The sequence below is a fragment of the Solanum pennellii genome, chromosome 6 (genome assembly GCF_001406875.1).
Source record: "Solanum pennellii chromosome 6, SPENNV200".
NCBI classification, from domain to species: Eukaryota; Viridiplantae; Streptophyta; class Magnoliopsida; order Solanales; family Solanaceae; genus Solanum; species Solanum pennellii.
In genome coordinates, this window is record NC_028642.1 from 56,278,408 (window position 1) to 56,304,462 (window position 26,055).

At 34.8% G+C, this 26,055-nt stretch overlaps 2 protein-coding genes across 3 annotated transcripts; one reads left to right on the forward strand and one right to left on the reverse strand.

The window, feature by feature from the left end:
- The first annotated feature begins 391 nt into the window (after nt 1-391).
- On the forward strand, nt 392-5,298 carry LOC107021465 (beta-glucosidase BoGH3B-like). 2 transcript variants are annotated; one of them, XM_015222136.2, is made up of 10 exons: nt 392-488; nt 629-875; nt 1,726-1,930; nt 2,213-2,303; nt 2,390-2,535; nt 3,366-3,609; nt 3,715-3,819; nt 3,905-4,087; nt 4,172-4,376; nt 4,491-4,978. In XM_015222136.2, exons 2-10 carry the CDS (start codon nt 656-658, stop codon nt 4,976-4,978), a joined length of 1,887 nt encoding a protein of 628 aa, XP_015077622.1. In that variant the 5' UTR covers nt 392-488; nt 629-655. The 2 variants fall into 2 exon arrangements, with proteins under 2 accessions (XP_015077622.1, XP_027773697.1); XM_027917896.1 differs by lacking the exon at nt 392-488 and having other exon boundaries at nt 656-875; nt 4,491-5,298.
- Nucleotides 5,299-5,396: 98 nt separating this feature from the next.
- On the reverse strand, nt 5,397-25,025 carry LOC107023116 (structural maintenance of chromosomes protein 3). Its single transcript, XM_015223679.2, has 30 exons — nt 24,871-25,025; nt 24,451-24,491; nt 24,256-24,331; nt 24,122-24,160; nt 23,974-24,041; nt 23,818-23,889; nt 22,060-22,139; nt 21,893-21,971; nt 21,711-21,828; nt 21,467-21,642; nt 20,587-20,832; nt 20,359-20,480; nt 19,795-19,939; nt 15,741-15,913; nt 15,536-15,635; nt 14,423-14,559; nt 14,091-14,292; nt 13,600-13,687; nt 13,366-13,515; nt 11,973-12,124; nt 11,702-11,893; nt 11,436-11,619; nt 11,288-11,358; nt 11,060-11,211; nt 9,622-9,790; nt 9,374-9,520; nt 6,441-6,533; nt 6,056-6,230; nt 5,771-5,960; nt 5,397-5,675 (listed from the first exon to the last, which is right to left on the reverse strand). The coding sequence occupies exons 2-29, from the start codon at nt 24,463-24,465 to the stop codon at nt 5,776-5,778; spliced, it is 3,606 nt and encodes a 1,201-aa protein (XP_015079165.1). The 5' UTR covers nt 24,466-24,491; nt 24,871-25,025; the 3' UTR covers nt 5,397-5,675; nt 5,771-5,775.
- Nucleotides 25,026-26,055: the final 1,030 nt, after the last annotated feature.

Here is a 26,055-nt window from a genome sequence, read left to right on the forward strand (position 1 = left end):
GATGTCAATAAGGGCGTTTAGCCATAAAATTTCTCGATTTCTTTCTAAAGTTACAACAATAATAATATATTTACTGAATCACGTTAAGTGAGATTCGAGAGGATAAAGTATATGCAAATTTAATCACTACGTTGTCAATGCAGAGAGATTGATAAATCCTCAATTTACTCCTGAAGTTGAACTCCAAGAAACACGTATGATCATAAAAAAAAAAATCAAAAAATTCTATTTTCACTTTCTTTTCTCTACTCCAAATTAAAAAATAAAATTAAACAAATTTTCAAATATCATTTTTAGTTTTGAAAATAATAAACTAGATTTTCACAATATTGCATGACCAAAACGTCTACTAAGTCCTTATTCACACCGTACCCACCATTAGCCCCACTACCCTGTCACTCAATGTGCATGTGTGTGTATATATATAGACTCATCGCCTACTTATTCTCAACAAAATTGCCTGTTTCAAAGTAGCAGAAGCTCAACGAGTAAGTTATACATTTCTTGTTAATACCTGTTATCTTTTTTCATACTTCTAAATAAAATTGTTTCTTGTTTGTTCACATTTTTTGTGCTGCTCTTCATGTGTACTGCTATTTTTTTTGTGTGTGTGTGTGAGTTTTACCAGATTGGCTAAGCAGAAGGCACAAAAACAATGGGGAGATTTTCAATACCCATGAAGGGTTTTGTGTTGTTCTGCTTATGGGCAGTGATTGCAGAAGCAGAGTACCTAAAATACAAGGACCCAAAACAGCCAATGGTTACAAGAATTAAGGACTTGATGAAAAGGATGACTCTTGAGGAAAAGATTGGTCAGATGACTCAGATTGAGAGGAAAGTTGCATTACCTGATGTTATGAAGCAATATTTCATTGGTATGTTATTAAAAATTCATTCTTTATGTGTATATAGTCGCATAGTCTTGGAATAACGATGAAGTTATTTGTGTTAGTGATACCCTATGCTGGAAAATTACTCTGTTTAGCTAGGTTAAAATTTTAATTTCATGCATATATGCTTATGTTGACTCCCTTATGTCTGTTTAACTTATTATGTTTTGACACTCTTTGCCACTAGCTTCTATGTGACCTACTCCATGGATTCGAACTGTGAATCTAGTATGATGTTTGCCTCTGGGTAGGCTGTTTACGTGATACCTCTTGGGAAGTGGCCCGTGCATGAAATCTGAATGCACGAGCCTTGGATTCAGTAACTAATGCTTGTTTCAGGGTATGACGCCTATGTAACACTACCTTGGCCTGTGGCCCTTCCCAAAACTCTTGAGAGAGCTAGATACTTAGAGTACCGAGAATAGTCTATGTTAATATCAAAAGATTTTATCTTTTTGAAAGAAAAAAAAAGGTATTTAAAGAGAAAATGGGAAGGGTGTGGCCTTCTTTCTTTATTCTTTGTTATCCTGTATATTGGAGTTCATTTATCTCTATATTGACATGACCATTCTTGAATGCTTGCTCATATACACCAGAGATTCTAGAACTTTGCTCATTTGGTGTTAGAAAAATCACATTTTATGTGTATATTTGACTACACATCGTATCTCATACAGCTTACAGAAAATGGATTCTAAATCAGGGGGCTTTATCGTTAAAACGGGGTTTTTTTGTTAATAACATATGCATATAAAGGAAACAAGGAAAAGGGGTTGATCTGTTTTCTACTGTAGTTTATATTGGATTTCATTTTTATAAAAGAAAATTCTGGCAGGGAGTGTATTGAGTGGTGGAGGGAGTGTTCCTGCACCTAAGGCCTCTGCTGAGGATTGGATCAATATGGTAAACGAGATTCAAAAGGGTGCTCTTTCAACCCGCCTTGGTATTCCAATGATTTATGGGATTGATGCAGTTCACGGACACAACAATGTCTATAATGCTACTATTTTTCCTCACAATATTGGACTTGGTGTCACCAGGCAAGTATATGAATTATAAGAACTATGCTTATGATTTTTATTCTAATTATCAGAAGGTACTAATATGGTTTCTTTTAAAATGTGGTGAGAGATCCTATATTTAATGTGATTAATAAAGAAATGATACCTTAGGATCAAGAAATGATCATCAGCATTGAGGTCAATTATGTTCCAAAAAGAAAATGATCTTGTTATGTATTTTCAACTTCTACTAATGCTCTGTGAATCTCCAAATGCTTGTCTTTCACCTATTTGAGTAAGAAATTTGTCACTTTATTGCAGGGACCCTGATCTTGTTAAGCGTATTGGGGCTGCAACTGCACTTGAAGTTAGAGCCACAGGAATCCCATATGCTTTTGCTCCCTGCATTGCAGTAAGTTGATATGATATGATATGAATGAACTTTTCCACTAGTTGCATTTTTGTTTCTTTGTTATCTGAATAACTTTGTTATGGTAGGTGTGCAGAGACCCTAGGTGGGGGCGTTGTTATGAAAGCTACAGCGAAGATCACAATATTGTGCGAACCATGACAGAGATAATTCCTGGTTTACAAGGAGATCTGCCAGCTAATTCTCGCAAGGGTGTTCCCTTTGTTGAAGGAAAGTATGAATCTCAATCATTTTTCACATCTACTTCCCTGTTTTAAATGATTTACACCAGACATGTGTTTAGGAATAAGAATGAAGATTACTTCATTAAAAAGAAAAAAAAAAGATGATTATCTTACTAAGTGTGACAACCCCCTCGGGATCCACATACTCAGGTATTGTCTCTGCCATGGGCGGCCATTCGCTCTTTTAATCCCCTCTTATTGGCTCGCAGATCAATTGGTAAGAGGCGATCTCCTTGGGAGGGATGTAAAGGAGCCATAGGTCACGGGTTCGATTCTCCCTTGAGGCTGCGTGCCAATAAGAGGGGATTAAAAGAGCGAATGGCCGCCCATGGCAGAGACAATACCTGAGTATGTGGATCCCGAGGGGGTTGTCACACTAAGTCCTTCAGAAGCAAATTTTTTTAATGAGAAGGCGACATGACTGGTGGGATGTAGTGATCTTTATTAGTATCAATGTCATTTATTCACTTCACATGGAAGCTCTCTGCCATACTGGGGAAAGTTTGGATTTGATGATCTAGGAATCAATACTATTAACAAATACTTGTTGGTTATAATATATAAGTGGTCTAGCATAGTATTTATCTTGACAATGACCTCAGCAAGTGTGTTTATTGTTGATCTTTGAGTCAAATATAATTGAACCATTAAAGTATTGTTTAAGAAAATGTTAAATAAGGTAATGTTTTTGGTGCTAGAATATTTCTAGACATTTTAATTATTACGATTCTGAATAGCTTCTAACCATCAAACCTGAAGTTTCTATTTTATCGTCCTTTGTTGTGGAACATTCGTTTGATTGAACTTTCAACTGGTTAAGGTTAAAGGTAGCAGCCTGCGCCAAGCATTTTGTAGGAGATGGAGGCACAGTGAAGGGAATCGATGAAAATAACACTGTAACTAACTCAAATGGTTTATTTGGCATCCACATGCCTGCATATTATAATTCCATCATAAAGGGTGTTTCAACGGTTATGGTATCTTACTCAAGCTGGAATGGTGAAAAGATGCATGCTAACCGAGATCTTGTCACTGGCTTCCTAAAGGACAGGCTCAAATTCAGGGTAAGAATGGTTAGCTCAGTCAGCTCAGTCAGAATCTGTAAGTTAAGGTCAAGTAGGGATATATATCCATGTATAACACCTCTTTTGGCCTTGTGTCTTTTTCAGGGTTTTGTCATTTCTGATTGGCAAGGCATTGACCGGATTACAAGCCCACCTCATGCTAACTACACATATTCAGTTCAAGCTGGAGTTTCAGCAGGAATTGACATGGTTGGCTTTTTATGTTTGATCGAATCTTTTTTATCAAAACGATAGTTTTAGTTACTCTATATGATATATTTAGTCTATGCTGCAGATTATGGTTCCAGAGAACTACAAAGAGTTCATTGATGCTCTGACTCTACTAGTGAAAGATAATATCATTCCCATGAGCAGAATTGATGATGCTGTGAAGCGGATATTGAGAGTTAAGTTTACCATGGATCTCTTTGAGAATCCACTGGCTGACCTTAGCTTGGTAAACCAACTCGGTAGCCAGGTAACTTTGATATTCAGAAACTGTTTCAACTCTTGCGATGTAAGTGTTTTATGTGTGATCTAACATGATTCACTGCCTCTGTAGGAGCATCGAGAGTTGGCAAGGGAAGCAGTAAGGAAATCACTTGTCCTGTTGAAGAATGGCAAGAGTACTAGTCAGCCATTACTTCCCCTTCCAAAGAAAGCGCCAAAGATACTTGTAGCTGGAACTCATGCAGACAATTTGGGTTACCAATGCGGAGGCTGGACAATAGAATGGCAGGGTGTCGCAGGCAATGATTTAACAGTTGGTATGTCTTCTCATGTTCTATAGCTTCCACTTTACCACAAGTGACTCTTTTGGTAAGGGGTTAAAACTCTTGTATCATCATGGAGAGAAATTGATGGAATTTTATATATGACAGGAACCACTATTTTAAGTGCTATCAAGAAAACTGTGGATCCTTCTACACAAGTAGTGTACCAGCAGAATCCTGATGCAAGCTTTGTGGAGTCAAACAAATTCGACTACGCCATTGTTGTAGTAGGTGAAGTCCCATATGCAGAGATGATGGGCGACAGCTCAAATCTTACAATATCAGAACCTGGTCCTAGCACTATTAACAATGTCTGTGGGGCTGTGAAATGTGTTGTAGTAGTTGTCTCTGGTCGTCCAGTTGTGCTAGAGCCTTATGTTGAAAAAATAGATGCAGTTGTTGCTGCTTGGCTTCCAGGGACTGAAGGCCAAGGTGTTGCAGATGTTTTATTTGGTGACTATGGTTTCACTGGTAAACTTGCTAGGACTTGGTTCAAGTCAGTGGACCAGCTTCCTATGAATGTCGGCGATCGCAACTACAATCCCCTCTTTCCCTTTGGATTTGGTCTCACTACTCAGGCAGTAAAATTGAATTAAAAGACAGCAGTGATACTGTAGTGTGTATGACATTCAGTTTTTGGATAGAGTTTCATCATGTTAAGAACTGGTTTCAGAATACTAGTCAACAGAAGATAAGGTACAAAAGGAACTATGAAATCTTTTCCAGAAGTTAGTTATGGGGCAAGCAGTTCTTTAGGAACACAAGGGAGTAGACACCTACTTGAAAAGCTAGAGTTGTTATTCATTATTGAAACTTCTAGAAAGAGCAGAAGGTAGAAAATTGTTTTAAGAGCTTCCCTTCGAATTATTGGTATTAAATGCTATAAATTTATGATTATGAAGGGTTCTTACTGCTAGAGAAGTAATTGTAGGTTTGTCTCTTTAAATTATATTTGGCTGACGTGTCTAAAAAGTTTTATGCATGCTCTTTCATTAGCACCCAACAATTTTTGAATACTATGAAACAGATGAATAACCAAATCTATCTCTGTTCATATATATATATATATATATATATATATATATATATTACATAAGTGCAGCTGTATGAAGTAAACGTTACATCAATAAAGTTTTCTACATTTACAGAAATCAACACCCATAACACATTAAACATTAGCATCAATATTTCACAACCAACGATTCAGCATATCCCACAACGAATCATCAGCAATAACAAGCAGCGCAGTAGCAGAAAAGCTCCTTTCACCAACCCTCCACACCTCTTGTGCCACTTTACCAGAAAAAAAATTAAAACCAATTCAATGACTAATAAAAAAAAATTGAATAGCTTAACTAAACACAAATCGAAAAGCTCTACTTACTCACCTCAATCAGTTATGTGACTGATCCTGCTCAATAAAATCTAAGGCTCCTTCCCTGGATACAACAGTGACCTTGCTAACTCTATTTTTGTGGCTCACACTATATATCTTATCAGCAACTTTCACGAGCTCCGGGCGAAATGTCGTCGTGATAAATTGCGTGCTACCCCTGTCTGCCAAATCACGAACCATATCTAGCAAATTACAGTCAAAGGAAAGGAGGAGCTATACATGGAGACAGTAGAGAGAGAAGAAGGAACAACAGAAAATCATTTCAACTCTAGGATACTCCCCACGGCTGTTCTGTACTGAGGATCTAGTGCTGCATCTATCTCATCAAAAAGATAAAATGGGGCAGGATCACATCTTTGTATGGCAAATATAAGTGCCAGTGCTACCACAGTTTTCTGGCCCCCTGATAACTGTTTCATTGACTGTGTTTCTCCTTGTCCAGTGAAGGACACCTATCATAAGAACATTAAATTCAATTGAAGTACCAATTGAAAATTAGCTCAAAGATACAGATTTCAAAATAATTGTGTAAACAGCACAAGAATTATATGACTAGTTTTTTGTATGATTATCGGAACTATTGCTCCAAAATAGAATTCAATAATGATGACTTGATGAGATGATCACAAACAGCAGAAGATAAAATGGTAAGAAATACATGCCTTCACTTTCACACCAATATATTTCTCAACTCTTCCCTCTGCATCAGCACGCGGCTCATCATCATCAGGATCATTGTCATCTTCCTCACCATCCTAGAAGCAACAACACAAGACTCTAGTGATCCTCATCACTTAAGAAAGCCAGCTTACACAGACCCATGTACTTCCAGAAGTTCATCCATACAAAATAAATGTGAAAACTACCATTTTATACAGGCAAATTCTGATGATGATAACTAGCCAAGTATGCATCAGCTTAGTAATGCTTATTGACAATGTTACATGCAATACACAATTAAAGGACACCTACAGAGGTAATAATACACAGATGTTTCTGGGACCATCAATTGTGTTTTCTTGACAGGAAATGAAGAGGCGGCAACAATTATTCCATCACCCATGTTATAAAGATGGAATCTAATGATTTTAAGGAGAAATTAGAAAGCGAGAACCAAAGAAATACCATTAGCCCTAGGAAGTCATATTGAAATAAGGAATATATTAGCCGACCTAGCAATCATAATCTAAACTGGCCATGAAAGCAAATTTGGAAAAAATAGTATGCCTTACAAAATATCCTGTTTTCATCTGGTTATTGGCCTATGAAGCAGCTTTGACTCAGGACAATGTGATGAAGAAAGGGATAACCTTATGCTCGAGATATTTTCTTGTGGGCCCCAAACAGTGAATGAGTTGCATCACTTGTGCAACTCATCACTTGGCCAATAATATGCCAAAGGATACATCACTTGGCCAATAATGGCCAAAGTGATTCATATGTGTAAATAATCTCATGGCTATAAATAGCCATTATACATATTAATAGAGATATACATTTTACTTTCTAAATTTTCTTTCTTTTAGTATATTAATTTTAGTAAGTTCTTTTATAACACGTTATCAGCACGATTTTGATTCGATGCTTGATTATTTTCTTGGATGGTGTCTGCTAGACCCATCGCATCAAGATGAATTTCTGCATCGAGTACCCATGATAGATAGCTTTTTCCCGATATGTCTAGAGCAAGAAATTCAAGTTTAGAGAGATTAGACATTATTAAGAAAAGGAAATTTATGCCTCCGAAGCTTTTAAAGTCTTTACTTGAACTGGCAGAGACTTGTGCTGATAACGTGTTATAAAAGAACTTACTAAAATTAATATACTAAAAGAAAGAAAATTTAGAAAGTAAAATGTATATCTCTATTAATATGTATAATGGCTATTTATAGCCATGAGATTATTTACACATATGTATCACTTTGGCCATTATTGGCCAAGTGATGTATCCTTTGGCATATTATTGGCCAAGTGATGAGTTGCACAAGTGATGCAACTCATTCACTGTTTGGGGCCCACGTGGCATATTTTACAACATGGTGGCGGGAAACATATGAGACAGTGAACCATCTGTTTCTACACGGCACTTACACCCTTTAGCTACAGAGAATATTTCGAAGTCTCCAAGACATCTCCTGGACATGCCCAGGAAAGTCTCAGAGGCTCTGAAGAGCTAGGAGTAAGCAGCAGTACATGCTAATAACAGAGATGGATGGAGAATTATCCCTGCTGCTATATGGTGGTCAACTTGGAAATAGAGGAGTTCTAGGTGTTTTGAGAGCATAGAGAATAGTGGGCAAGGTTAAACTAAACTCCATTGTGTTATGTTTTTGGAGTAACCAGGTATACTCAAATGAAACTGCCTCTATAGTTGATGATCTAGACTCAATTTAGGTTCAGGGCAGTAAAATTTGCAGTACATATGTATACAAGGTTACAGTACAACCCATGTACTGGTTGTGATATAATACCAAGTTACTAAGTTAAAAAAAAAATACTAGCCACAGGTATGTAATCCCAAAGTGTATAACTGTATATTATCTGGCACTGGCATTAATACTTAGAAATTACAACAAGAAGGTTAACAATCTGGATACCACTCATGCAACTTTTTTTTATGCTCAGAGGACCACTCGTATAACTAATATGCTATACAGTTATGTCTGTCGCTGTGTTTAAGTGCTACTCCATTTATTAGGCTCTTAATCTCTCCATTTTTCATTAGAGAATTTATTGAATTCTTCCTTTGAAGTTTAAGTTCTAGCTGTATGTAATCTAATGAATACTCCATGAGTGAGATATTTTGATTCTCTAAGCCAGCTAAGCATTCAAAAAGTTCAGTAATCGATATACTTTCACTTTCTTATATTGCCAATTCTATAAGTTTGTTGTTTTTCAAGTGTTTCCTCTTCAAATAATTTGTTGAGCACCATCTGTTGAGTTTCTGTTTCTTAGCTCACTCACATCAGTCAAATTCTGCGACGAAATTCAAAGAAAAGTAAATGGTTGTCATTATAAGCACAATATAATTTACCTTCCACTGTGAGGAGGTACTTGGCCATATGTAACCATATTGATTACTCTCATTAAGACATTTTTTATTTCCAAAATTTATCTCTCTTAAAGTCTATATTTGCACTTTGTTTGAACATATCTACATGACTTATATAATAACTCATTTGTATAAATTATGGTTTAATTTCCATGAGACTTCTCATATACCCTTTGACAAATACAGGAAAAGAATATTATTGAATTGTTATTATATACATTATAACATTGAAACACTATTTATAGACACCAGAATACAATCCTTTACCAAGTAGGATACTATTTACTATTCCTATTTTTATTTCTATTCCTATTCTATTCTTAATAGGATTGTATAAACCTATTCCTATTGTACTAGGATTGTATAAACCTATTCCTATTCTAATAGGATTGTATAAACCTATTCATATTCTAACATCACAGGATCTGTTTATTGCAAGTGCACCATAATGAGAACTTCGAACAGAACAAGAGGAAGTACGAAAATGAGCAAGAGGTAGCCCAACAGAAAGACACATAATGTGCTATGTGAAACAAAACAAACCTTTTTCTTCATCATAACTAAGAACCCGTGACCTCCTTGTACAAGCTGAGAGAATACTTCACGGAAATGTTTAGCCACACCCTTGAACGTGCGCTCAATTGATTCATCCTTCCTCATATCCAAAACAGATATAAGTTCCTTGATTTTCTGCCAAGATTGATGCAAGACAAATGAAGGGAGCCAAACTCAACTGGTATCAAAAGATAAACATCACAAGTTCAAATCCACAAAATACATGCTTTATATACCTCATCCCCAGCATCCAGTTCAGCTTGCCTTCTTTGGAGTTCTTCTCTTTGCTCAGTAAAGTTTACATATTGATCAAGTGCCTTTTTGTTTACATGGCTGAACTGTTGCAGCTGCTCGTTACACTTGTGCAGCATCTTATATAATTCTTTTACGTTCCTTCTTTTGTACCTAGAATTTAAATAATGGCATTAATTTTACATTTACAAACACCCTCATTATATTTGTAGTCAACTAGCAATTAAGCAGTTCCAACCATTATGTCAGAAGAACAAAAGCCAATGAACCTGTCTAAAGGTAATATTGGATGTATACATATCACCTCCTATTTTTTAAAAAAGAAAACTATTCCTAGTGTAAAATAAAATTTTAGAGGTCAAAAGGCTTTATAATGTGCACATATTTAAACAACTGAACATTTGAACACAGGTTTATACTATAAGGCATGCTTTGGAGTATCTCCACATTTACTTTCCTAGACTTTTTAGAAGGGGTAGAAGGCAACAAGGAAACAGGTCTAGAAGCTATTCCTGTCATTAAGCAAAGACATTTAAAAGGACTAAAAACAAACGCAATTATAACAAGCAGATAAAAGATGATAGCTTAATGTCTTACTCTCTAGTGACAAAAAGCAGCAACACACAAGTATGAACAAGATCAAACTACAACGGAAAGAGATGGACACAAATGCTTTTCAGCAATCTAGACATTTTCCTCAGTAATGCAGACGCCAAACTCGCCTCACTTTCAACAACCATCAATTTCACACGATTCCCTATTTTCATCAATTATTTAGCTACTCAGATGTATCAGAAATATGTCTATACTTGAATTTCAACATTCTGCTGGAAGAATACGAGAGAGTTCACTTCTAGGACGTGAATAATTAAAGCATCATTTCAACTACATGCAAACACTTGAACAAGTTCAAACTGTACTCATATGACAGTTTACAATGTTTTGATGAACAATGATTTGAAGCACTCGCGAGACAATACCTTAAAATTAAGTTATTGGTCTTAAAGGTTCTTCTACATGCAGAAGAAGATACTTAAATAGGCAATTCAGTCATTAGTTCTTATTCTAAGTTTCTAACATCCTATGGATGTTCACCAAACAAACCAAACATATGGAAAAACTTATGCTCCAACCTCATTTTCTAGAAAATATTACTATGTATCACTGTTCCTTCATTGATTAGATTTTGTTGAATACCTAAGGGGAATACTGTCAAGAATCCTCTTCACCTTACAATTTCACCATTTAAACAGAATTTATGATCATCACAGTCGCTCGCGGTTGGATTTATATCCGAATGCTTGTGACTTCTAACACAAGAAGTTCTATCAAGATAAACTATGAAAGAAAATGACGGCAAAAAAAAGTTCTCCATATTTAAATGCCGGAAAGGATATATGCATATTTAGGGAAGAGCAATACGTCTCAAAGGCATCAGAAGATAAAGGACCCAGTTCCCGAATTTTCTTAGAGTATTCTTCTTGCTTGGCAAGATAGGTGTTCCGTTTACTTAGCATCTGTTCCAGTTCTCTTGCTTCATCCTGAAGTGTATTCTGATACTTATCTTCAAGAGCCTGTAAAATTTTTGTTATGTATTAGCCCAAAACTAAACAGGCCATGTGAACTAGAAATAGAATAGAGAATATTTGCCTTCAGGTTATCCTTTTCCTGTTTGATCTGCTTGAGCCTCTTGTTTCGTTCATCTATATTTCGAGAAACCCCTGTGCAGGCCATCTTATGTATTAGAAATGTTGAGTGTATACGATACCAAAAGCTTCAAAACAAATAATGAACTCACTTGTAAGCTCTTTGGTGACATGATCAACTAGTGAGTCCGCATCCTTAAGTTCCTGATACTTGCTCTCAACTTCAGCCTGTAGCATATCAACGTCGACAGAAGAATTCATCGCCATTAACTCTTGCTTTCGTCTTTCAAGATTTGTTGACAGATTCATCTCAAGCTCCTCTTTTCTAGTTTCAGTCTACAAAAGCCAATAGAAAACGAGAAACTAATTTGTATCAATATGTCATATACTGACTTAAGTAATCTTGACACCGACAAACCTCTATCCGATTTGCCCTGCAAGCAATCAGCTGCTCCTTCAGAGCCGTGATTTCAGGGTTCAAACGTGACAAAGAATCTCGCTCTTCCGGCGTTAAATGATCAACAAGATCTGTTCCCATTTCATCTTGTTTCATAGCTATACTAGCTCTGAGCTGATCTATTTGACTCAGAATATTACCAAGCAGTTTCTCCTGCACATATCAACAGTCTCTAATTGTAGAAGAAACACAGTAGAAGCAAGAAATTCAAAAGATTTTCAACAGAAGGCACCTTCTTTTGAAGAGCTTTTAAGATGGATTGTTTCTGTCTTTCAGCATTAAGAATGTCTTGTTTAAGCTGTTCTAACTCAGACTTGTCGTGACCCAGGCCAGCATCATTTTTCTGCTGCTCAGCCACAAGTTCATTAATTTTCTGGTCTATCTGTGGGAAAAGCTAAGTGAAAGAACAAAAGGTGAAAGGTATACTTTGAACATCCTTAGAACACTGGATAAATAAAGCACGTGACACCAAGAAAGGAGAACTATAAGACTTTGTTGCCTCTAACTTTCTAATCCACACAAAAAATGTTGTCAGCACTTTCAAGAGTAAAAAGGAAATAAGCGATGCATGTTGAGTGAAACAGTAAAAGGAAATAATGCATGTTGAGTGAAACGCAGAAGGGAATTTTATTCCAATTTATTATAAAAGAAAACCCCGGAATTAAAAAGTATTAATTTTGTACATATTGAAGTTCCATAATCTCAGAGCTCATTAATTCTTTTAATACATTCCAAGCTCAAGTGAGAAGACTTATGTTCAAATTGTATTAGTTAATAGAGATCATACAACACTCAGGCTGCCACAAGTTTTTGGCATTTCAGCTTTTGTAGCCTGCCACCCAGTCCTTAACTTTCTGTGGTGCCTTACCAGAAGATTGATTTGCTTAACGAGGCAGACTGGATGTCAACCTGAAAATATCTCCACACTGTTTAATCCAACTTATAGAGCACTAACTACTGGCATTTTAGTACGTCTGTCTATATATTTCAAATAAATAGCACTTGTAATTTGTGTCCACAGTTCACCTAGAAGCACACAAGTACGATATATTAGATTATTCAAGCAATTAACTAAATGCACGTGACTCATTTATACACGAAATCAAATTCACATGAAAGTGAATAGACAATGGTGCGGCAGCTGAGTTGCTTCCTCAATGAACTTACAAGTTGGAGGAAACATGCATGGAAACAGCCTCTCTTGCACAAAAGGAAGGAGAAGGCTGTACATATACTCCCACCTCTCACTACGAAACGAGCATTTCGTGCACTGTAAGCCCCTTTCGCAAATTAAAATGATGAGGAAAGAACACACATGCAATTATAACATTAGCGGTTGTTTCATTAACTAAGTTTCTAGTTTGAGTTCAAACCACATCATCTGAGGAAAAGTTCCACAGGTGCTAGCACCTACTAGTTAGCTAAAATTTCACAGTTGCTAGAAACCACTGATCGTGTAACATAGCCAAAGATGTGTGATGTCCAGCACAAAATGAGTGGAGTGTATGCAGAAGTCTAGGGAATTACCTTCAGAAATAGTATTAGCAAAGATCTAAAAGAATAACGCAGCAAAGTAAAAAGGGTAATGGACAATGTTAAGATGTAAAGAAACCCAGTAAGGATATCTTGAAGTTTATATCTAACTTCCTCAAGTTCACGCTCCTTCAGGTTGATGGACACTGTATTCTGTTTGATGGTGCTCATAAACCTCAGTTTTGAGCGTCTATGATCATAAAATCCACCAGTCATGCCACCTTTTTTACTAACTTGGTCACCTGCAAAAACAAGGCAGGTCAGATCAGGCTAATTCTACTAAAAACCAATCAAAGTTGTCGGAATAAGGTCACTCAAGACCTAACCTTCCAGAGTGATACAGTCAAGCCCATCGGTACGAGCAACCCTGGTGGCAACATCCAGATTTCGACAAATTACAGTTCTTGCAAACACCTAGCAGAGATATATATATAAAATCTTTACTGGAATGATAGGCGTGAGAAGTAATAACAGCTTTACTGAATATACTAAAGCTAAAAGAACAAAAATACAAATTGAATCGAGATGGTTACTCCATAATCCAGTCAAACTTCCAGTTAAAAGAGTACAGAAGACAACCACAGCCACAACTTAGTTTTTTCTTTTTTTAATGATCATGGATGAAGTATATAAAGATCTAACAGAAAACTATATGTAATCTGTATATGAACAAAAATTAAAATTGTACTGATCCTAAACAGATTAGACAAGTGAAAATCTATCACGAAAGCCCCAAAGGACCAGACACAAAAGGCTGGTTAGGTCATGACTGAAGTGATTGAGAATATTGCAATACTACGTGAAAAAAATTACAGACCTGCTCAAATGCCCTACAATATGAATCAGAAAACCTCAATTTCCTCAGAAGAGGAATCACATCAGAGCCCTGTGGATAATTAACATGTGGTTTTTTAACCCTGTTCAATGGAATAAATGTAACTCGTCCACCTTTTTGGGCATTGAGGTGTCTAATAATTTTAGTTGATGTTTCATCATTATCAACCACCACATGGAATAAGCTGCAAAGACAGAGAGAGCAAGTCGTGTCAGTATAAGCATCGAACAGATACAAAGCAGTGTTGTAGCTTGGCAAGCTGCAAAAGACAATAATCAGCATCTTCTTGTCCTTGGCAGAACTTTGATCAATACCTGTTTCCAGCAGTTACTTCAACAGCTGTAAAAAACTTGTCCTCGCATTCAAGCAACTCAAAAATTGGTCCAAATACTCCAGAGATTTCATACTCTCTGCAAATCCTCCTTACAGAATTCAGACCCCTTCTAATATCCTGAGAATTTCCACAAAAAATAAAAGTAATGAGAAATCTAGCATATTTATTGTGCAGGAATACATGCTATTTCGGGTAAGTTAAAATATAGAAATGACATAGTTAATCATCCATTTCAGTTTTGTCTTCTATTCCCTATTCTCTCGGAATAAAGATCTAACAACCGGGAAAAACATGGGAATGCAGTCTCAGACAATATCATGATATAAATAATTGTAAGATGCTTTGAAAATGAGAAGACCCCTAATTAAGAAAGTTGAAATTGAAAACCTCAAAGGTTTATTCTTTGAGTTCACTTAGAAAGTTAGAATTATATAGAACAGACTTAAGAGACTATCCATAATCAGGCTAATTTGGCCTATCACAGTTTTGTGTTCCTTTGTACATTTACTATTTCTACGTTAACTCTTATTGTAGTTGTACATATGGTACCACCTGGGTAAGCGCTTTTTCTGGTGATCTTATCTCTTAACCTAATAATCGACATTATATAATACTAGGCTTAGCCTGTCTCCCAAGTCCCACGAATAGGTCTTGTAGATTGTGACACAAAATACCTATATTTTACTTATACATCACAGCTCCTGGGATCTTTGAATTTTTTTCGCTACAGAAAATTTTAATTCTTTGACAACCTCAACTCGTGAAAACAAGCATTTCGAATTGGTTTAGGCTCAAGAGTAAAAAACAAGGGATTTCACTGGACCATCCTCCCTGGCGAATACATAATGCCCACTAGATGCAGTTATGAGAACACCTACTGATAACAGGGGCAATTCAAACTTCATACCAGGCCACCTGGCAATCAGGTGTAAAATATTTTTATTTCTTTTATCAATCAGGTGTTAAATATTACAAGACAGGATTACTACCATTGATAAAATTAAGGGGAAAAAAAGAAAAGTGCCAAGCTTTTAAAGTTGGAACTATATAGCCCAGGAATGTTACATGGATGACATGTTAAAGAATTACTCACACCAGGAGTTGCATGATCTAGGCTTTTCTCAGCCTTCACAACTTCAGCCTTGAGCCGTTCAATTTCAGTAGTCAGTTCGGTCTCCTGTGTCCACAGAGACCTGGGACGAACACAAATACGAAATTGCAGAGTTCAGATATTTCTAGATAAATTATACTGCTCGAAAAACACTCATATAAGCTAAGATAACTGAAAAGAATCGTACTTCCGCTCATTATGCAGCTTGTCTCTATCCACTTTATACTGATTATAAGCATTTCGATAACCAGATATGAAGGTTTCTTTTTTGTCCACTTCAACTTTACGAACTTCGATTATATCATCTTGATCTCTCATGTCTTTTTTAAGCTGATCAATTTCATCTTGAAGTTTTTTCTCCTGAGATAGAAAAAGAAGGAATTAAGACAATAAGTAGAGAATCGTAGTGATGGTAAGAGTACTAATCTTTTCCTCAGTTTTTTAGTAAAAGTAAAGCTTCTTATTTAACGCAAAAAATAGAAGACAAACAAAAATATGACAAGTAAAAAGAAGGAAAGGGAGCTTACAAAAGCTGCCTGTTAGAATAATCAGGTTATACATAAAGAACATTCTGTGGTCTCTATAGCTTTTTCTAACAATGGTATCAGAGACTTTATTCTCCACAGAAAAAAAGTCTTTATCTGCATATGAAGGAAACTTTGCCTGCTGAATCATTGTCATTATGAGTCTCACCTCGTGTGAAGTTTTTAAGCTTTTACTACAACATATCCAGTGTATTCCCACAAAGTGGGGTCTGGGAAGAGTAAAGAGTACCCAAACTTTACTATTGCCTTGGAGGTAGAGAGGCTGTTTACGATAGACTCTCATCTCAATAAAGAACAATTCGAATTAGTATGGAGGAAGAAATTAACAGAAATGAAGAAAGTCGTGGAAATTTTTAAGCTTTTATGGATGGAAATAGTTGCTTCAGCTAGTTCATTTCTATATCAATTCCTAGCAGCAAATACTCTTGCTTTTAAAGACCAAGCATCATAAAAGAAATAATTGTTGGTGGCATCTAACTTGAAGTTAAGACATCTGGTTTTGCTATAACTAGTAAACATGTTCGCGCCTCGCGCAGTCACGAAAATCACAAAAAACCTAATTAAATATAGTGAAAAAAATGTTGTTCTTGAATATTAAAAATAACTAAGAATTGGATTTTGGAAAATCAAAATATATCCTTAAATTTTCATTGAAAATCAAACATAGAAACTTTTATTTTTAATTCATCTCAACATAAAAATAATGCAAACACCCTCATTCTGAAACCAAGAGTTACCAGAAACCTAAGATTTTACATCAATTTTAAAAAAAGGAACAAAATTACTTGACCATATTGAATTGAATTTTTGAATCTATAGATCTTGAACAAAATAACTTGAAAAAAAAATCTAATTGATGTAAAGGACTTGATGCTACAAATGAAAACTGACATTTAGTAGATACTACTCCTAATAATTATAGTGGAAGATGGAAAGTCAAGCTGTTATATTTTTTAAAAGAAATGGGATTTGAAATTAATAAAATGTGCAAGTAAGAGAAAAGAAGGAAATAAATCAGAAAATAATATACGATCACATCACATGCATCAATTTCACCAGACCAAAATTATATTATATACAGATAGACAAATAAATTAGAGGCTAGAAATGTGAGTTCCTTATTATCAGATAATTATGTAAAAGTATAATGCATAAGAGATCGCATTACACTCGTTAATGTTAGATAATTATGTAAAAATATAATGCATAAGAAATCAATATTACAAGTACATCCTCAAATTAGCTTCTTTTTTTTTTGGTACACTATCCTCAAGTAACTGTGACTATCATCTAAAAGCTTAAGTTTTTAAAGAGAACACAATTAAATTTTTTAATTACATTCTCAACATGCCCCCTCACGGGTGGGCTTGATTCTTTTTCATGGTCCAAGCAAGTGGAAATTTTTTTGATATGGGTGCAGGTGAGGTTCGATCCCAGGACCTCTGTCCACTCTATTACCATGTTAATATTAAAGTGTGTGACCATCTCATGTAAAAGCTTAAGTTTCTAGAGAGAATACAATTTTATTATGTAATTATATTTTCGACGGTAACCAATACACATCAAACAAAAAATATGATACAAAATAAAATCACCGAAGCTTGATTCTCAAAACCTTTATTTAGCTCTAAATTACTCCTAAAATACAATGAAATCAAAAGATGGAAGTGCTTTATAATATTTTCATCTCTTAGGAACCTCATAACTAATATTTCCCAAATTCCAAGTAAAATAGAAGTTGCTCTCCAACAATATAATTGTGATTTAGATACACATTAGGAAATCATTTTTCAATTAAATTTTGATACATACAAAGCTTATATATGGGTATACAGAATTTAGATAGAAATAACTAAAAAGGATTAAGGATCACACACAAAGTTGGTTCCCACCTTCACCATGCTAAAGATATACCAAGCTTTGTTGCCTCCATATTTTAGGATATAATTTTCAAATTAATCACTCCACAAAAAGTGCAATTAGAGCTTATTGAAACACTACATTGTTGTCTCCATGTTTATATCAGATTACAGCTGGCCGTAATTATTTATATACACAAAGTCACAAACCATTGATTAGAAGACAAAGACTGACATGTAGTCATTTGCTAAGCTTTGTGAATCTTTGTTGATTGAATCCATTCCAAATAAATAATTAAGCACTACCAGGTATAGGGGGGAAATTGCATTAATTTGTTGATGGCTTATGATGAATTGAATTGTGAAGCAAATGGTAGAAAAGTTGCAAGCTCACAAAAAGGTTTTGGATTGTTGATGGTTTATGATGTTTAAATAGTTAAGATTCTTAAAGTGTTTTTTCCTTTCTAAGTGAGCTGAATGTTCACAATGATAGACTTAATAGTAGAGTTTTTCAGGAAATATATAGAATAATATTTGAGGGGGGAAAAGGCAAAAATTGACAACATAAATAACAATGATGAACTAAGAGACGTAATACATTACCTATTCAATGCCTAAATTTACAGCATTATATGAAAAATAAAAATAAAATGCCAAAAAGAAAAAGAAAAACGCAGATATTATGCTTTTTGGGAGGAGAAAACATATACTTAATAGGAAAAATAAAATTCCAAAAATACAGTTCGCCCCTTAGAAGAAGAAAACATATACCTAATAAGAAAAATAAAATGCTAAAAATAAATAGTAGATACTTCAATTGTCCACAATTATTTCCGTTAACAATAATAATTGTTATTCCTGTTTCATTATCATTTTATTTTTATGATTTTGTGGCCTTTAAAGTAAGAAAGTAAGATTACTTGGAATAATAAATAATAAATTGAAGTGAATTGAGTGAAAGGAGAAATGATGGAAAAAGGCCAAAAGGGAAAAAACTTTTTACCAAAGAACCATACAACAATGTCATGCTATAGACCACGATTATAATATATATTTAAAAATTGTATATTTAAAAGGTAAATATAAAAGGAAACACCATTAAGTTTTATGTTAACAACTAAAAAATAAGTTGAAGACCATTTTTTGTGGTCTTTCATACACAGTGTGTAAAACCTCAAAATAGATCCTCTATAGCGACTTTCGGACAATTCCATTAGTTGTCTTCTTGTCAACTTCTCCTCGGTCACTAATTGGGTTACTGAACTCCACCTTCTCAAAATCCCATTTGAAAAAGTCATGTCGAAGGCAAATGAATTCATTGCATCTCGCCGATAGTACTTTTCAACAGAAAAGTGAATCACACTCAAACGGTGATCTTGAGTGATCGCCTTCGCTCGATGGCAGAATGCCTTGATGCGTGTGTGCATCTAGTTTGTTAGGACCGCTTACAGTTAATGTTCATTGTTGAGTGATCGTTTGTTATCTGGCTGGAAAAGATGGTCAGAAAGCTTCCTGGTGAGAGAACCTTATAATACGAGGCATAGTGTTTGACCAAGTCATTAAATTTAGTTATTTTGATTAACATGGCTGCAAGTGGACTGGCTTTATGGGTTTAGGCTATGAAAAGCTTATCGAAAGAGGAGAAAAGAGCGTAAACTCGACTCTAAAGTTTCAGTTGCCTCCCTCTCTACTCCTTATTGATGAACAGCCACCAAAGCAAGTATACATTTTATATACACATGTATCAGAGGGTCCTTAACCATTCATAAATGTAAAACTTAAAGAGTAAGAAAACAACAAAATAGCTTCATGCGTTAAGAATTTTAACAATGATTACCTGCATTAAGGTTGAAGATAAAACTCGCTCATATTCATCAATTTCTTTTTGGAGCCATTTGTCCCGAGCAGCTTTGCTTGCAAATTGGGTGGCACGGCCTTGTTTCTGATAAAGAATGCTAAGTCTCTTTTCACGATCCATAATCCTATTGAAGACACCAAGATTGTCAAATATATAACAACCAGCGCATATGAAAAAAGAAACCAGGAACAAAATACAAAACACAATCACATACTAAGAAACAACTTGACCACATATCTTGCATCTTTGGATCACATATAACTATATAAAATTAACATCAGCCCATTGTGCCAGACAGTACAAAGCTATGTATCAGATGAGACCAGCAAGAAATAAGCAAACAGGCATTGATTATTTTCCTTTTTGTCCTGATGAAATAGTTTAAGAAGCACACAACCCATAAAGCATGTCTTTCTTGAAATGTCATATGCTCAGGGACCGAAACTCTTTCTGGTAGCGAAATTAAAAGGTCAGTGTTTTTCTGAAATTTTGCCTATCAGAGTCTTAGATTGATAAAAAGAGTGCCTCATACAATTGGCATACCCTCTAGTGATGTCCTCCTCCTCTTTTACTTGTTTCTCATGCAAAGGCTTGATATCATTGAGTGCATTCTTTGTTTCTTGAACTTCTCGCTCCAGAATCATGAGTTGTTTCTGAGCATCATCCTGAATCAAAGAAAGCATAAAATGACAAGTTCATTCTTATAGCTAGTTTGACATTATAATCTTGCAATTGGGAAGAATAATTATTTGTCATGCAAATAAAGATTACTTTAGCTTTAATATTTGTGGACATCTTCTCTTGAAGGTCTTTGTAATCAAGATCAAGCTTGGCTCGCTTTCTAATAGCCTCTGTCCGCTGTTTCTCTACTGCTTCTTTCTCCTTGCTTAAAATTTGAATTTCTTTTGCCAGATCTTTGGACAACTTCTCCAGCTCCTTGGACTTTTCATGAGCCTCCAGCACACTCTCATACATCTTAGTAGAGTTCTCGGCAACTTTGTTTCGAGCCTCTTCTACCTGCAATTGATGAAAGTAATTGTACATTAAGCTATATTTCTGCATAGCAAAGTAGACAGATAGACCACAACCAATCAAAGTCCTGCATTAACTTATGACTGGTAATAAAGCAAATACAGCCACTTATCTAAAATATGATCTGTTATCATAACAAGAGCAGTCACCATCATGGGATACTCAGGCTCCCCTTGACCAGATTACAAATTCAATAGGGAGCATTTCTCCCAAGCCACATTAATAGCATCAAATAAACTAACAAATGTGTGGCCGATTGAAAGGAGCTTCAAAAGCATCTAAATGAAAAAGAATACGAGATATTATTGTGACCTGGCATTTAAAGTAAAAAAGGTGTAATGCAAGAGTTCATGAAATTAATGAGATTAAACCACATCCTTTGTTCACTCTCATCATATGTGCACTAGAAGCAATATTTAATATCTCGGGTTCTAAGTGTAACATTATCTAAAGTCTAAACTATGACTCACAATTTTTATTTTATTTTATTTTATTATAGGGAATTATGACTTACAATTAAAGCCCAGTTCAGGATAACTCAAACAATACTGATGTTAGAACTTAGAACTTCAAGAACAATTTTCCCATTATCTTTCAACTCTGCTATTGGACTACTTACCTCGTTCAATTTCTGACGTGCATCATGAAGTTCTTTGTCATAAATTGTGTATTCCAGAGATTTACGCTGCTTGTCAAGCTGCTGATACTTTTTCAGTTCCTCCTTCTCTTGTTCAAGCTCATTCAATCTCTCGTCCAAGTATTGAACAACTTGAATAATTTGCTTTCTCTTGTTACCTGATTTTCAAAAATGTTAGCAACACAACATTGATATTCGAGAAGCATAAATTTTGATAATAACGTGCCAGTTTCCTGCATGATTTTTAAACTTTCTCGACGCCTCTCCTCATAAACACGTGTCCCTCCAATTTCCTTCAGTAGATCAAGTCGTTCTGAATCCTTCATTAATGTCAATGATGCTATCTGCGAGAGAAAATGAGGAGAATATAAGAAATGAACAAGAAGCAGAAAAGCAATATTAACGTACCTTTCCCTGCTGCACAACATAATAAGGATTAGACCGAGAAAACCCAGCACTTTCCAGCAAATTCTGGACTTCTGTCTTCCTGCAACATAATAAAAGATTCTATCATTCAGCTGACAGCAGAGGCAAAGAAGTTAGGGAGAGATGAATAACACTCTTAAAATACTTACGTGATATGTTTTCCATCCAAGAAATATTCATCCTTCTTGAGACCGATTGTTCTTCTCAGCCGTACTTCCTCCTTATCAACCTGTCAAAAAGTATACTGTTTCAACATCCACAAGTAGTGGAATAATGAAGCAATCACAACATGCCTTTCATCCCTGTTCCATTACAGGAAATTCACGGGAACTATTAGAGTTTCAAGACATAACAGAAATTACCCAATCTTCTTATTGTTTTAAACAATATGAGCCCATTATCATATCAATAATACCGCCAATTACAAAGAAGAGAACTCCAAAAAAACAATTAGTGTTTGACAAGCATAGAATATGGATGAAAGATTCCAATATACATAGCATGGACAATATGGTTGGCAAGAAATGAAGATACTTTCAGGAAAGTTGGAGGGTATAGCTGTTGTTAAATTCAAATGTATGAAAAGAATAGTGTATTGGCACAAAGGAATTTTTGCAACTGAGTTGTCTGATGGCATGGACTTGTTGGAATCTCTTGCTCTGTAATCTATACAAGACCAGACTTACAAATCTCAGTCAGCACCAACTTGGTACCTAAAGCTGAATAAATATATTTATGCCATTATTTTCTTAAAAAAACTTACATATCCCCCATGGCCCCATCCGAGGGGCAAGTAATTTGAACCTGAACTGCTAAATGACAATGGAGGATCAGACGCTTCATTTTCCAATTTCTTTAGCTACCACGATTCAAGGAAATCATTTGATCTGAATTAAGGGGGTAAAATTCAGTACCAAGTTGTTCCAATAACCATAGGAACTTATTCTTCTTCTTTCTACAGCAAAGATATGATCCTAAATTACTCAAAAAGTGGAAACCTGTCCTCATTTTTTTAGAGGTGAGAACAAAAGAGATCTTCAATGTAGCTCTTTTTGGGTAACTATTACTCAAGAGTATGTTTCTCATAATTTTCAGCAGTAATTTGGTTAAAATTACAACCCCAACATTTGAGGATAAATTATCCTTGCAATCTTTAACAGGAAGAAACAGTTTCTCTTCTTGTTCTTCTACCACAACTGAAGAGTAAAGCCGCTAGAAACCGTTTTCGTTCTTCCCTTTTCTAATGGGACGGAAGGGTGCAGCATTCAAGCTCCAAAACTTCCAAATCCAAGGCTATTTTTTTAAAACTGGCAACATGTGTGTGTGAATTAGATCGACATCATAACAGTGCTATCTACAATTACAAAAACCCAACCATGCTTAGAACTAACAACCCCCCAACCACAACTCAACCACAAACTTTCCATCAATGTCCACAAACAACAAACATTGTTCATGAGATATGCTCTCCTCTACAGGAAAATATACTTCAATTAAAAAAAAATTGGCCAAACATCAGAGCCAAAGTTAATAGTAGTGTTTTTTGATATTAGAGAATACAAATCATATTCAAACATTGTGTGCTTCACCCTTTACTTTTCTATATGATAGGTAAGCAAACTCTGAGTCACAAAGAAGGGCTCACTGGGAGAAATGACCAAGCAAATAAAAATAGTTCAAGAACCAACAGAAGCCATCACATCTAAAGTCACATGCTATTCCTGCACACAAATGCTTTTACATACTTTAGCCGAAGGAATGTAACAGTGAGTGGCCGAAATTATACTCCATATAGCAGCCAACTACTGCAGATTAGAAACTTAATGACTGCAAATATGGCGAGGCCAGAACTGTTTGTCCAGAACAAATGGCATAAAGGTGTATGTATACCAAGTGTAACACATTACCGGCATTCGATTGTCTGAATTATCAAATACAATTTCCACAAAAGCAGATAACACTTGGTGACCTGCTCCTTCCTGTGTGGAAAAAAAAAGGAGATATCACAAACATTGTAAGGACATGAACTACTGCGGTTTCCAAAGATGAAATGTTGAACATACATGAAGCAAAGCCTGTCTTTCTTCACTGCGCAAATTGTGAAAGAGGTCGCTTACGACAAAACGGATTGCTGCAGAACATAATAAATATATAAATAGAAGTAGTGTGTAGTCATCAAAATATGAGCCAGAAAACTTCAGGGAAACTCACCATGGAAAAAGTTAGACTTGCCAGATCCATTTGCACCAACTGCACAGAAGAAAATTTTAAACATCTCAATTTGAAAAAACAAAATGCAACACAACTCAACTTCATGGAAATACCAACGGTAAAGGTGACATTACCAACACAGTTAACTTTTGGACTGAAATCTTCAGTGGCTACTTGTTCTCGATAACTCTTATACCCTTCAATGATGACCTACAACAGAAGAAATGCCCCAACAAAAAAAACCGTATGAAACACTCTAGCAAAGTCAGCATCCAAAGAACACTAACATATACATACACAATTGTTTAGAAACATAGACTTTTAATTACCTGTTTTATATACATGTTGACAGTCCCTGACTACTCTATTTCTGCAGAATCAAACAGCAAACAGCAAAAAAGAAAATTAAGAAACAAAATTCAACAATCACCAAATCGGAGCTGTTACCAGTGTTACGTCTAAGAAGAAGGCAAAATTCATCACCTGGCAAGGGATTTTACATACGAAGCTATGAAAAGTAGAAAAATTAGACAAAATGAAGTTCCTAAACTAAATCGCCCTTGCTATTAACTCGTTATGAAGTCATTTCAAGTGCATATCTCTTCCTTGTTTGACAAAACAGAGATTCGAACTAGTAGTTGTTATTAAGCAGAAATTCGATGCTAGGGTTTTTGAAACGAAAGCGAATTTGAGTAATTGAAGCAAATTGAACAGAAAAAATGAGAAGAAAAATACTTCACTGAACTTACCTAGAGCGAGCGACCGAGCTAGTCGTTAATGGAGGTTCTGCGACTGTGTAAGTGGGGGTGTATGGACTTTGGAGGAAATGGGAAGAGAAATGTGTTTGACAAAGCTTGATTATTGGAATTTGGAATTATTAACTGAATTTATTTTAGGAATTAAAATAATTTTTGTCCAAGTTCATTATTAATTTTGCGAACTTCCTTCGAAAATTATAAATAGAAAGGCAATTTTATAATATTGCCCTTAAAATATAATGAATATAATGTATTGAAAATGTAATAAAATAATAATAATTAATAATGAGGATAAATTAGAAATAGAGTGTGAAATTATTCATTAATTTCATAATTAACAAAAATTATTTGGCATTCGAAACTAATAACCCATGTGTCTCCAATTATTTATTTACTTTTAAATTAATACACTTATTAAGAAAATAATGATTAACGAAGTAAATATATCATTTTACTCTTATTAATTATGAAGTGGAAAAATTTAAAACTTATGCTTTTTCAAAAATTCTACATTTTCCTAAATAATTAATTGAGGGTATAAAGGTAAAAAAATCTTCTTTCTTAAATTGTCAAAATGAATAAATAATAAAAGATAATTAAAAAAAGTGAAATAATTAGGAACAGAAGAATAAACGAACAACTATTGTTGAGCGGTGAAAATATATTTAATTTTTATTTATTTTTATTCATCTATATAAGTCTATTCAAAAAATATAGTGCAATAAATTAATCTTTCCATCATTCTCATTTACTTATCAAATATTTTCTAATTTGATTTTTCTTTTTATTCAGTACTATTTTTTATAAATCAAGGATGAATAATTTTATTTTGTCAATTATATCCTGAATTTATTAATATCAAATTAATATTTTTTTAAAAATATGATACATAAATATATTTCAGACTCCATCAATAAATATACTTAAAATGGTAAATTTACAATCCCAATTATTATTTTTTGAGTAATAAAATGGTCTAGTCATGTGTGATAAAGTGGTTATAACAGAGATTATTCCTCCGCGGTTTAAAAATTTATCAATTCAAAGAATCATAATTTTGAAATATTTATAGAATTAAGGTAATAAATAAATTGTTGAATAATTATTAATAATAGATTTTGCCTCGAAATTGAGTGCAAAAATTTATAACCCCTCCTAATTTCTTAATTTGAGTTC